At 43.7% G+C, this 13,324-nt stretch overlaps 1 protein-coding gene across 1 annotated transcript; it reads left to right on the top strand.

The window, feature by feature from the left end:
* Positions 1-7,214: 7,214 nt before the first annotated feature.
* Positions 7,215-12,740, top strand: LOC119287109 (guanine nucleotide-binding protein subunit beta). Its single transcript, XM_037566621.1, has 6 exons — positions 7,215-7,538; positions 7,630-7,724; positions 9,278-9,702; positions 10,337-10,700; positions 11,721-11,834; positions 12,316-12,740. The coding sequence occupies exons 1-6, from the start codon at positions 7,430-7,432 to the stop codon at positions 12,349-12,351; spliced, it is 1,143 nt and encodes a 380-aa protein (XP_037422518.1). The 5' UTR covers positions 7,215-7,429; the 3' UTR covers positions 12,352-12,740.
* The last annotated feature ends 584 nt before the right edge of the window (positions 12,741-13,324 follow it).

Below are 13,324 nucleotides of genomic sequence, written 5' to 3'. Positions count from 1 at the left end.
CACATTGTTTTTAACTGAAGGCCAAACTCGTAACTCAAATACTCTTCTCTACGATCAGATCGTAGAAACTTTATTTTCTTGTTACGATGATTTTTCACTTCACTCTGAAATTCTTTGAACTTTTCAAATGTTTCAGACTTATGTTTCATCAAGTAGATATACTCATATCTGCTCAAATCATCTGTGAAGATCAGAAAATAATGATACCTGTCGAGAGCCTCAATATTCATCGGACTACATACATCAGTATGTATGATTTTCAACAAATCTATTGCTCGCTCCATCGTTCCGAAGAACAGAGTCTTAGTCATCTTGCCTAAGAGGCATGGTTCGCAAGCATCAACTGATTCATAATCAAGTGATTCAAAAAGCCCATCAGTATGGAGTTTCTTCATGCGCTTTACACCAATATGACCTAAACGGCAGTGCTACAAACAAGTTGCACTTATCATTATTAACTTTGCATCTTTTGGTTTCAATATTATGATTATGTGTATCACTATGATCGAGATCCAACGAACTATTTTCATTGGGTGTGTAACCATATAAGGTTTCATTCATGTAAACAGAACAACAATTTATTCTCTTACTTAAATGAATAACCGTATTACAATGAACATGATCAAATCATATTCATGCTCAACGCAAACACCAAATAACACTTATTCAGGTTCAACACTAATCCCGAAAGTATAGGGAGTGTGCGACGATGATCATATCAATCTTGGAACCACTTCCAACATACATCGTCACTTCACCCTTAACTAGTCTCTGTTTATTCTGCAACTCCCGTTTTGAGTAACTGAACAAGTATCAAATACTGAGGGGTTGCTATAAACACTAGTAAAGCACACATCAAACACCTGTATATCAAATATACCCTTTTTTTTTTACTTTGCCATCCTTCTTATCCACCAAATATTTAGGGTAGTTCCGCTTCCAGTGACCATTTCCTTTGCAGTGTAAGCACTCAGTTTCAGGCTTTGGTTCAGCTTTGGGCTTCTTCGTGGGAGTTACAACTTGCTTGTCAATCTACTTGAAGTTCCCTTTCTTTCCCTTTGCCCTTTTCTTGAAAATAGTGATCTTGTCAACCATCAACACTTGATGCTCTTTCTTGATTTCTACCTTCGTTGATTTCAACATCACGAAGAGCTCGGGAATCATTTTCATCATCCTTTGCATACTATAGTTCATCACGAAGTTCTACTAACTTGGTGATGGTGACTAGAGAATTCTGTCAATCACTATTTTATCTGGAAGATTAACTCCCACTTGATTCAAGCGATTGAAGTACCCAGACAATCTGAGCACATGCTCACTAGTTGAGCGATTCTCCTTCATCTTTTAGCTATAGAACTTGTTGGAGACTTCATATCTCTTCAACTCGGGTATTTGCTTTGAAATATTAACTTCAATTACTGGAACATCTCATATGGTCCATGATGTTCAAAACATCTTTGAATTCCCGATTCTAAGCCGTTAAGCATGGTGCACTTAAACTATCAAGTAGTCATCATATTGAGCTAGCCAAACGTTCATAACGTCTGCATTTGCTCCTGCAATAGGTCTGTCACCTAGCGGTGCATTAAGGACATAATTCTTCTGTGCAGCAATGAGGATTTAACCTCAGATCACGGATCAAATCCGCAACATTGCTACTAACATTTTTTTCAACACAATTTTCTCTAGGAACATATCAAAATAAACACAGGGAAGCAACAACGCGAGCTATTGATCTACAACATGATTTGCAAAATACTACCAGGACTAAGTTCATGATAAATTTAAGTTCAATTTAATCATATTACTTAAGAACTCCCACTTAGATAGACATCCCTCTAATCCTCTAAGTGATCACGTGATCCAAATCAACTAAACCATATCCGATCATCACGTGAGATGGAGTAGTTTCATCGGTGAACATCATTATGTTGATCATATCTACTATATGATTCACGCTCGACCTTTCGGTCTCCGTGTTCCGAGGCCATATCTGCATATGCTAGGCTCGTCAAGTTTAACCTGAGTATTCTGCGTGCGCAACTGTTTTGCACCCGTTGTATTTGAACGTAGAGCCTATCACACCCGATCATCACGTGGTGTCTCAGCACGAAGAACTTTTGCAACGGTGCATACTCAGGGAGAACACTTCTTGATATTTTAGTGAGAGATCATCTTATAATGCTACCGTCAATCAAAGCAAGATAAGATGCATAAAAAGATAAACATCACATGCAATCAATATAAGTGATATGATATGGCCATCATCATCTTGTGCTTGTGATCTCCATCTCCGAAGCACCGTCATGATCACCATCGTCACCGGCGCGACACCTTGATCTCCATCGTAGCATCGTTGTCGTCTCGCCAATCTTATGCTTCCACGACTATCACTACCGTTTAGTAATAAAGTAAAGCATTACATCGCGATTGCATTGCATACAATAAAGCGACAACCATATGGCTCCTGCCAGTTGCCGATAACTTGGTTACAAAACATGATCATCTCATACAATAAAATTCAGCATCATGCCTTGACCATATCACATCACAACATGCCCTGCAAAAACAAGTTAGACGTCCTCTACTTTGTTGTTGCATGTTTTACGTGGTTGCTACGGGCTTAAGTAAGAACCAATCTCACCTACGCATCAAAACCACAACGATAGTTTGTCAAATAGACTCCGTTTTAACCTTCGCAAGGACCAGGCGTAGCCATACTTGGTTCAACTAAAGTTGGAGAGGCAGTCGCCCGCAAGCCATCTCTGTGCAAAGCACGTCGAGGGAACCGGTCTCGCGTAAGCGTACGCGTAAGGTTGGTCCGGGTCGTCTCGTCCAACAATACCGCTGAACCAAAATATGACATGCTGGTAGGCAGTATGACTTGTATCGTCCACAACTCACTTGTGTTCTACTCGTGCATATAACATCAACATCATTAACCTAGGCTCGGATGCCACTGTTGGGTTTCGTAGTAATTTCAAAAAATTTCCTACGCGCACACAGGATCATGTGATGCATAGCAACGAGAGGAGAGTGTTGTCTACGTACCCAACGCAGACCGACTGCGGAAGCAATGACACGACGTAGAGGAAGTAGTTGTACGTCTTCACGATCCAACCGATCAAGTACCGAAACTACGACACCTCCGAGTTCGAGCACACGTTCAGCTCGATGACGATCCCCGGACTCCGATCCAGCAAAGTGTCGGGGAAGAGTTTCGTCAGCACGACGGCGTGGTGACGATCTTGATGAACTACAGCAGCAGGGCTTCGCCTAAACTCCGCTACAGTATTATCGAGGAATATGGTGGCAGGGGGCACCGCACACGGCTAAGGAATCGATCACGTGGATCAACTTGTGTCAACTTGTGTGTTTAGAGGTGCCCCTGCCTCCGTATATAAAGGAGTAGAGGAGGGAGGCTGGCCGGCCAAAGGGGGGGAGGCGCAGGAGAGTCCTACTCCCACTGGGAGTAGGATTCCCCCTCCAATCCTAGTCCAACTAGGATTCCTCGGAGGGGAAGGGAGAGAGGGGGGCCGGCCACCTTCTCCTAGTCCTAATAGGACTAGGGGAGGGGGAAGAGGCGCAGCCACCTTGGGCTGCCCCTTTCTCCTTTCCACTAAGGCCCATGATGGCCCATATGGCTCCCGGGGGGTTCCGGTAACCTCCCGGTAACCCGGTAAAATCCCGATTTCACCCGGAACACTTCCGATGTCCGAACATAGGCTTCCAATATATCAATCTTTACGTCTCGACCATTTCGAGACTCCTCGTCATGTCCGTGATCACATCCGGGACTCCGAACAACCTTCGGTACATCAAAATGCATAAACTCATAATATAACTGTCATCGTAACCTTAAGCGTGCGGACCCTACGGGTTCGAGAACAATGTAGACATGACCGAGACATGTCTCTGGTCAATAACCAATAGCGGGACCTGGATGCCCATATTGGCTCCTACATATTCTACGAAGATCTTTATCGGTCAGACCGCATAACAACATACGTTGTTCCCTTTGTCATCGGTATGTTACTTGCCCGAGATTCGATCGTCGGTATCCAATACCTAGTTCAATCTCGTTACCGGCAAGTCTCTTTACTCGTTCCGCAATACATCATCTCACAACTAACATATTAGTTGTAATGCTTGCAAGGCTTATGTGATGTGTATTACCGAGAGGGCCTAGAGATACCTCTCCGACAATCGGAGTGACAAATCCTAATCTCGAAATACGCCAACCCAACATCGACCATTGGAGACACCTGTAGTACTCCTTTATAATCACCCAGTTACGTTGTGACGTTTGGTAGTACCCAAAGTGTTCCTCCGGTAAACGGGAGTTGCATAATCTCATAGTCATAGGAACATGTATAAGTCATGAAGAAAGCAATAGCAACATACTAAACGATCAGGTGCTAAGCTAATGGAATGGGTCATGTCAATCAGATCATTCAACTAATGATGTGACCTCGTTAATCAAATAACAACTCATTGTTCATGGTCAGGAAACATAACCATCTTTGATTAACGAGCTAGTCAAGTAGAGGCATACTAGTGACACTCTGTTTGTCTATGTATTCACACATGTATTATGTTTCCGGTTAATACAATTCTAGCATGAATAATAAACATTTATCATGATATAAGGAAATAAATAATAACTTTATTATTGCTTCTAGGGCATATTTCCTTCAGTTATACCAGATGAAAGAAGGATATAAAAAAATAGATCACCAAATGAAGCTCACACAGCTATTTGCCACCAATTTATCAGACAACATTGTACATGAATCTGCAATACTTACATACAGTAGATCAGTAGTGCTACTTTTTTTAGATGAATAGTGCAACATTTAATTAGTTGATATATGAAACGTAATTATATAACTGATGCCACTAACTACATCGAGAGGTCCAGACAGTTACTATGTTCTCACTTCCGCGGATACTTCAGTTCGAGTGGATGTCGACATGAAACTGCATTGCCATGTCCGCCAACATATTCTTTCATAAAGTATCAATCAAAACTGGAAATTAGTGTATTGCAATTGCCACTTCCGATGTTCAGGTTCAATTCATCATACAATTATGGAATATTAACACTGGAATAAAATATGACTGTGCAACACTTCCTTTCCTCTCGGATGTAAATATGAAGATCGAAATCCGGAATTTCCGAGTGAACCTGCACGTGCATTCTCACAGAACCCGAACGACCACTTCTCCTCTCCTCGCCATAAACCTTCACACAACACATCAGAAAATAAGAATTAGAACATCTGAAAAAAAAGTGCCAAGCAAATAGGCAGAAGTACAGAAAAATTTACCATGGCGGAGCTCGTCATCTGGTGGCCACGTCATCTCCGACATGCTAGAGTTGGCGACGACGCCATCTGCTATTTTCCTCGTGCGGGAAGGGCACGGAGACGTTGACAACAGTGACCGCCCCGCCGGACCATGAAGGGCATGGTCTTCATGGAGAAGAACTGGGACGTTCAGAAGAGGCGAGGCCGGGGTCTCCCATTGGTGCACGAGTCACGGGAATGGAATGATGACCGGCCGGAGATGAGCGTAGGCCGGAAAGAACGCAAAATCGGGGAGGAAGAAGGCCAAATCAGGATGGATACACCGCCTCCCGCCCGAGATCACGCAGAACATGAGAAAGGGTAGAGGGCCTCGCACGCAGAATCCACCTCACCTCTAATCTAGCCGGTCCTCGATGTCTCTTGCTCGACGGCTGGCCTCCCCATGCGAATCTTGTGCCGTTGGTGGCGTGGCTGCTATGCATTGGAGGTGGCGGTGGCACGATGCCGTTGCTTCGTCCCCTCGGTTGTACGTCTGCCACCAGCTCCACGCGGAGAGAAGATCGGGGTTGGAAGCAGCGTGAGTAGGGTAGATCGGGGTTGGAAGCAGCGTGGTGAGGTACGCGAGGCAGTAACCGTCAGGAAGGAGAAGACCCTTTTATAGGCGTATACGGCGGCCGACCGGTGGCACCACACTCATCTCGAGTCTTCGCCAGAGGACACCGAATAAAATATCTAAAAAGCCACCTCTCAAGGTAACGTGAGACAAAAAAGAACTGCCCAGAATGCTACGTGCCCATCGATGGCATAGGACAGTCAACAATGCATCAGACAAACGTGGCCACATGCAAGAACCAGACAGCGTCACGTGGGACAAGACCAGCCCACACACATCTAGAACAGGCACGTGAAATCAAGCCTACCATGCTCACAGTCAACCCAACTTAAAAAACAAGGAAGAACCTTCCCGATGCACACGCGTCTATAGGCGGAAGCACATAACGTGGCAATGGCAGCGCTAAGAAAAACGTGCGTAAACAAGTTGAGCAAGAAAGAAATGAGATCGATCACTTCTAGGAAACCATCATGCACACGTGTCGCTCAAACAACCACGGTAAAAAAAAATTCCAGAAAAACCAGAAAAAAGGAACCCTTACGGGCCTAGTCTTCTTAGTATTAGCAATAAGAGCGCGAGAGGGAATTGGTTACAGTAAGCAGTTCTCGGCATGGCTCGGTTTGTAATGGACCCGAATGTGAAGCCAATATTTGAACAAGGCACACCGGAAACCGATTCTCGAGATTCCCTTTCATTCTAAAGGGCCATGAAATGATGCGTCATGGAGCTAGCATCTCACCTGTTATTAGTCGGGCACAAGAGCCCGTAGAAGCATGTATGGCTTTTGACATATGTCATTTAAGAAAAGGGAGTAAATGTAGCAGCTCATAAACAAGCAGAAGTTGGTTCTACATCTTACACGGTGCCGGAAGACATTGTAACCTTATTATTGTTAATTACCGATCCTCTTGTTTGATTTTGCAAAACAAGAAGAAGAAGATGCTTTAGTCCACTGATCTGAATATGCTTTCTATTTATGAATTCTATAAATCAGAAATGCTGCATAACCTTGGGATCTAATTATGAAAAAAGAGTAAAACCTCTTTTTATTTTTCCTATTTTTTTAGAAGAGAGTAAAACCTCTTCTTCTTCTTCTTCTTCTTTTCCTTTTTGAGAAGGGAGTAATAAAGCCTCTTCAAGCGTGCAACGGTCACTCTCGGCCTGGGCCCATTCCCAAGTTGTGCCAACTCTCCCCAGTGGGCCTTGTGCCCTGGCCCACATGTCATTCAGGAGGGCAGTAGGTGACACTACTTTTACCTCAAAAAAAAAAAAAGGTGACACTACTCCTCCTAAACCCAACGCGTCCCCAACAGCTCCACCCCATCCCCTCCTGTCAGTTCGTCGTCGCCGGCCACTTCGGCTCTCCCGCCGCCGCCGCCCCCTCCAAACTCCCAGCTCCCAGCTCAGCCATTGGATCTCCCCCTCCATGCCCAGAGGCAAGTAGATAGACCCCCCACCGGCGCACGAACCTCAAGGCAGGCAGGCAGCGCGGCCGGCCGGCCACCCGATGGCGTCCGTGGCGGAGCTCAAGGAGAAGCACGCGGCGGCGACGGCCTCGGTCAACTCCCTCCGGGAGCGGCTCCGCCAGCGCCGGCAGACGCTCCTCGACACCGACGGTGAGCCCGCCCCCTCCCCCGGCACGGAGCTCTCGGCTCTCGAGGGTTTGCTTGAAACTGTCGCTGACTGCTCTGTGTTGCGGGCGTGCAGTGGAGAAGTACTCCAAGGCGCAGGGGCGGACGGCGGTGAGCTTCAACCCCACGGATCTGGTCTGCTGCCGCACGCTGCAGGGCCACAGCGGGAAGGTTCGCTCCTTTCTTTGGTTGACTTCTTCGGCCTCTCGCCTCCGTTTCGGCACAGGGGGTAGTTCAATTTTGAAGCAGAAATGAGCGAGGTCTCGCGCTTGTTAGTTGTTGTTAGTGCTCCAATTGTGGAAATGGTGGTGCTAGCATGAGCAATTCATAACCGAGTTTGATTGCCGAGAATAAGATTTGGACATATGTGAAGGAAGTAACCTGGATTAGTATGAGGTTTGGTCCCTCCAGTCTAGCATGAGCAATTCATGAGTGCTTGTTTTGAAGAGGCTGCTGCTTTGGCCTAATTTTTCATGAATTGAGACACAGCCTTTTTAGACTAACTTGAAGTCTGCTTCGGGAATGGTGGTGGGAATAACTTCTGTTAGAGAGGAAGAGAAGGTAGCTTCATGCAAAGGGAGCAGAGGAGTCGTGCCTATTGGCGCCAAAAGCAAAAGGAAAATCGGGGCAAACTTGTCTTTTTACCATACTCATGGCGGTAACCGAAAAGACGACAACAAGGTCGTCGCGCATAATTTTACATGTTAAGGAAACTGGGCAGTGTTCAGTTGGCTAGAGCCCGCGCCTGTGAGCTCGCCCACCCGCGTTCGAGGCGCCGCCTCCGCAGGTGCCTCACTTCTTATCAAATAAAAAGCTCTCAGTGCTAGTACCCATGGGTCGACTTCTCAGGGTCGTTGGGCATAATTTTACGTTTTATAAGGATTTTGTTATCGCTGTCGCGGTCCAAGAAAATTGCAGTGTTATCTAGCAAAATATCAGATCTCTGGTATACTCTAGAGCCAAGTCTCACGCAATTATGGATGCATTGAAGTATTTAGCATCCTATGGTTCTTAGTTTACTATTTTGGCTATGCATTCCTAATCAGGTAATCATGCCTATTGGTAGAATGTGTAGTTGGGTTGAATTTGTATGAGCAGTCTACTGGAATCTGTTCCTTCCATTGTCCCGTACCCTTGTAAATGAGTCAATAGTACAACCAAAACTTCAGTACCAACACTAACAATCTGTGAGATGCTCATTGATGTCCCACGTGGAATGTGCCACTTGCAATCACCGCAGCTCAAGGTTGAGCCTGTTGGTGAACCCGTGTGGCCTGATTTAAACAGTCCTAATCCCTCTCCATAGTAGCATTTCCTTGGTAATTATTTCTGTTTTGCTTTGAAATATAACCGCCATGCTGTTCTGTAGTCCTTTTGTGTGAATCCCTCTTTTTATTTGAGGGCATGTTATTGTTTGACACCAACTGAAATAAAAAATATGTAGCATGGAAGATCTTTGAGTTTCAAGAACAGGTATGCGGGTTGTTACCAATTTTTAGAGCATTGCAATTCACAGAAAGAACCCTGGTGCTAAGATTTTTTGATCGGTTGGTCCCTCGAACTGCTCTATCATGCCTAATTATATGCTCCGTCAATTTGTTTTGTTTGTTGAGCGATTTGGATTTCCTTCTAGGACAGTACCTCACAAAGTTGCTTATGTTGAAATGTTTAATGGCTTCATGGTTTTATAACTAGTAGTAAGTACTATCTCTGACTCAACACAGGTATATTCTCTGGATTGGACTCCTGAGAAGAACTGGATAGTTAGTGCCTCACAAGATGGAAGACTAATTGTATGGAATGCTTTAACGAGTCAGAAAACACATGCCATAAAGCTACACTGTCCATGGGTGATGACATGTGCTTTTGCACCCAATGGTCAATCTGTTGCTTGTGGCGGTCTTGATAGTGCATGCTCTATATTCAACCTTAGCTCGCAAGCAGACAGAGATGGGAACATGCCAGTATCAAGAGTACTTACTGGACACAAAGGCTATGTTTCATCCTGTCAGTATGTCCCAGACCAGGAAACCCGCTTGATTACAGGCTCAGGTGACCAAACGTGTGTCCTGTGGGATGTTACTACTGGCCAGAGGATATCAATCTTTGGAGGTGAATTTCCATCAGGGCATACAGCTGATGTGTTAAGGTAATTGTCTTTTTCTTATGGCATTCAATTTAGCATCATGCTTACTGTTGTGGTATATTGGGGGGTGTTTGGATTGAGGCCTATCAGGCAGCTATTCACTCAGGCAGAGATCTCAGCCTCAGGCCTTCAAAATCGGACACCTGAGAATCGTGCCCGACTCAGGCTGCTTTTTGTGGAAGCGATCCAAACAGGCCATTGGTTCTTATTTTATGACCAAAACAATGTGATACTGTTCAAGTTTCATTGATTATGTTGAATTGAATGAAGTTCCATGGTATTGATTTGAAAGCAACACTCATTAATCTTACATCTTGTCTGACTGGGCCGTATTTGTAAAGAAAGAATATGTTTCACCTTTTGGCGGTGCAAGTTTACTTTTAAGGGCTGGCTGTGATTAGTAATAAACTAATAATCAGTGGGAAATGTTACTGCATGGTGGCACATGCAGCGTTTGGTCAGTGAGACTTCTCTGTCAATTGTTGTTGATATAGATCATCAATGGTCTAATTATTAATCAAGTAGCTGATGTGATATCTTGGCAACGTGGCTGCATGCTTGTTTCACAGCTTTATAAGTTGCTATACTTTTTATGTCCATACTCATAGTGTTCTGATCTTTTTGTCACCCCTTTCAGTCTGTCCATCAACTCGTTAAACACGAATATGTTTATCTCGGGTTCATGTGATACAACTGTAAGGCTATGGGATCTCAGGATTGCAAGTCGGGCAGTTCGGACATATCATGGACATGAGGGCGACATTAACAGTGTCAAGTTTTTCCCTGATGGTCAGAGGTTCGGTACTGGTTCAGATGATGGTACATGCAGATTATTTGACATGAGAACAGGCCATCAACTTCAAGTGTACAATCGGGAGCCTGATAGAAATGATAATGAGCTCCCTATTGTTACATCTGTCGCTTTTTCCATATCAGGAAGGCTTCTTTTTGCTGGATACTCTAATGGTGACTGTTATGTGTGGGACACGCTTCTTGCCGAGGTGTGCATTTTACCCATTTCCCATGAATTTTATTGCAGCGTAGATAATGGGATGAAAACCAGACATGTAAAAATAAGACTGATCAAGTTTTACTGCGAAGCTACAACTAAATTTTATACGGTTGAAAAGGAAACATAGTTTGACTATACAATTTATTTACCATAGAAAAATCAGATCAAAGTTCAGAAATGCTAAGCCTGGTTAGTAACACCACAAGATTGATCTTTAAATTGCATAAGCTTCACTTCATTACAGTCCAGCAATAGTTTAGCCATTCTGATGTGATTGTAAAGCTGTAATTATCAAGTGAAAATTAACCACATTGGAAAAGAATATCAGTTGCGGAGAACTAGCTGCATTTCCCCTTTTGACATATGCCTCGCAAAATAACAATCATGATAACACATAATGCGTTGTTTGCATTTGGGTATGGTCTACTTGAGTACGCATCCCATCTTATGACATTAGTTTCTGCAGCATCTCTATATGCAATTCATGCATTAATAGTATTGTTGTAGATCACCTTGTAGATTCCTGCTATAGGCCAACAATGCTTCAGAGAATAGAGTTTAGACTGCACCAAGCTGCCAACACAAGGCTTTACTGCGAGTTGATCCCATACTGTTAGAACCCTCTGGACCTGATGAGTTTATCCCCAGTGGCCAGTGAACTATCCATGCTGTTTGGCTGAAGGTTGCGACCTCGTGGTTCGAGCCACAATTAGTTTTCAGTTTTTTGCAGCGCCTCCTTCGGCCATGCTTTTATTTTTAGATTCAGGCCCTTTGGTGCCTTGTGAGCCTTCAGTTTCCTTCCTATAATTGATCAGGAGGAGAGAGTGCCCACAAAAAACTTACATATTCTAGCTTTTATGAGCTCAAGCAATTAGCCTATTAGGACTACTCTTGTGGCGTTTGGTGAAATATAGAACATCTGCCGCATATCATGAATCATCCATTTTATTTATTGCCTATACTATTAAAACTGTGGTTGACCTGTGAATACTTTTTAAAAACGACTCAGGTAGTGCTTAATTTGGGAACTCTCCAAAACTCTCATGAAGGCCGTATAAGCTGCCTTGGGCTGTCATCCGATGGGAGTGCATTGTGTACAGGAAGCTGGGACAAAAATTTGAAGGTATGGGATGAGCTTTCAATATGAAAAATAAAATAATATTGTGGACTACTTGATCAGTTGAATGGCATGGCATGGCATGAACTGTTGTAGGGCAAAGTTTACATATACCAATGCCATTACTCTAAATTCGGCTAGAAAGGAAATATCAGTTGTAGGACAAAGGTTACATACATAGGACATCTTATGCTATATTTCCAAAATTAATGATGTCCATCTTTTGAAACAATTGTGCACATTGTGGTACATTCAACATATACTGAAAGGGTGCATGCTTTTTTATTTTGCAATATCTGCTTGTTTAGCTCTTGCTTTGTTATCAGCAAAAGTACTTCTTGGTGGGTTATAGACAGATTTCCCCTCTCAATGAGGTACTACTATTTGTTACTAATGGAGAGACCTGCAAGTGAAATGGAATGAACTTTAGTCAACTCCAGCATTCTATCTAACCGTCGGAAAATTGCCGCTTGTTGAAAATTTCCAGATCTGGGCTTTCAGTGGACACCGCAAGATAGTCTGAAGCCCCGGCGCGTGTTCTCCCCGTGTCGTGCGTTCCTCATCGCGTGTTGGGGGTGGTTGGCCAACTCGAAAGGTTGCTGGAGATGAAGTCGTCGTCTGTTTTGTAGCATAGAATCTTGTATGCATCATGCCTTATGTCCAATGGAAAATGCAGTTTGTCCAGACGAGTGTGCTGTGATGATGTTCTTGTACCTGGTTAAGTCAGCGTACTGTTGTTTATAGAGTCGCCAGAAAGCAAGCAGCGCACATGTGATATTTTCTGCCCTTGTTGTGTACAACCATATATTTTTAGCTGTAGAAAAGCACTAGCTTGGCAAGCCGAATTGTTAGAACCAAGAATCAATTTGTTCGTTTCTGGAGTAAGGTAAGAAATGCGAGCTTCATTTCCTGTGTGCTGTGATGGTTGACGGGTTCGTTCAGTGAGCCATTCGCTATCGTGTTGCCTCTTGTTGTGTACTCCATCCGTTCCAAAATAATTGACCTTCATTTGTCCAAGAATGGATGCACCTTCATACTAAAACATGTCCAGTAGCCCACGCATTTCACTGTGGGCTTTTCAACACCATACCCTGTGAAAAGAATCCTTTGTTTTTTCTACGATGCAGTCAAACAAACCAAAATTCTTAGAATTCCAATGGACATGACATTGCAACCCTAATATTTTCTTGTAATTCTTGCATTTTTAGAATGTTTGTGAGTCTTGTTTGATTTGAAGGATTCTCAAAATGTAAGAATAGAAAGTGTGCAGGGTTCGGGTGTTTGATAGCACAAGAAAAGCAAAAGAATTCTAATGGGCTCCTTTGATTCAAAGGAACTTCATACAGTAGTATTTTTTTGTTGGAAAATTGAACACCCCAATGGGAGTTCTGAAATGTTGCACGTAGGTTGATTTGGTCCAGTTTTTTTTTTTTTTTTTGAAACCTCCGCTCTCCGGATTTTATTCATTCAGCGGTAGCAAATCTGAGTGCACAGCG

This window comes from Triticum dicoccoides, chromosome 4A (genome assembly GCF_002162155.2).
Source record: "Triticum dicoccoides isolate Atlit2015 ecotype Zavitan chromosome 4A, WEW_v2.0, whole genome shotgun sequence".
Lineage (NCBI taxonomy): Eukaryota > Viridiplantae > Streptophyta > Magnoliopsida > Poales > Poaceae > Triticum > Triticum dicoccoides.
Note: the sequence above shows the minus strand (reverse complement) of the source record. Positions and strands in the feature narration are given on the sequence as shown.

Excerpts from the sequence above, each read along its gene's own strand:
- LOC119287109 (XM_037566621.1), top strand. The coding sequence starts at position 7,430 with ATGGCGTCCGTGGCGGAGCTCAAGGAGAAGCACGCGGCGGCGACGGCC. Across the intron at positions 7,725-9,277 it reads TGCAGGGCCACAGCGGGAAG|GTATATTCTCTGGATTGGAC; the intron begins GTTCGCTCCTTT and ends GACTCAACACAG. Across the intron at positions 10,701-11,720 it reads GGGACACGCTTCTTGCCGAG|GTAGTGCTTAATTTGGGAAC; the intron begins GTGTGCATTTTA and ends AAAACGACTCAG.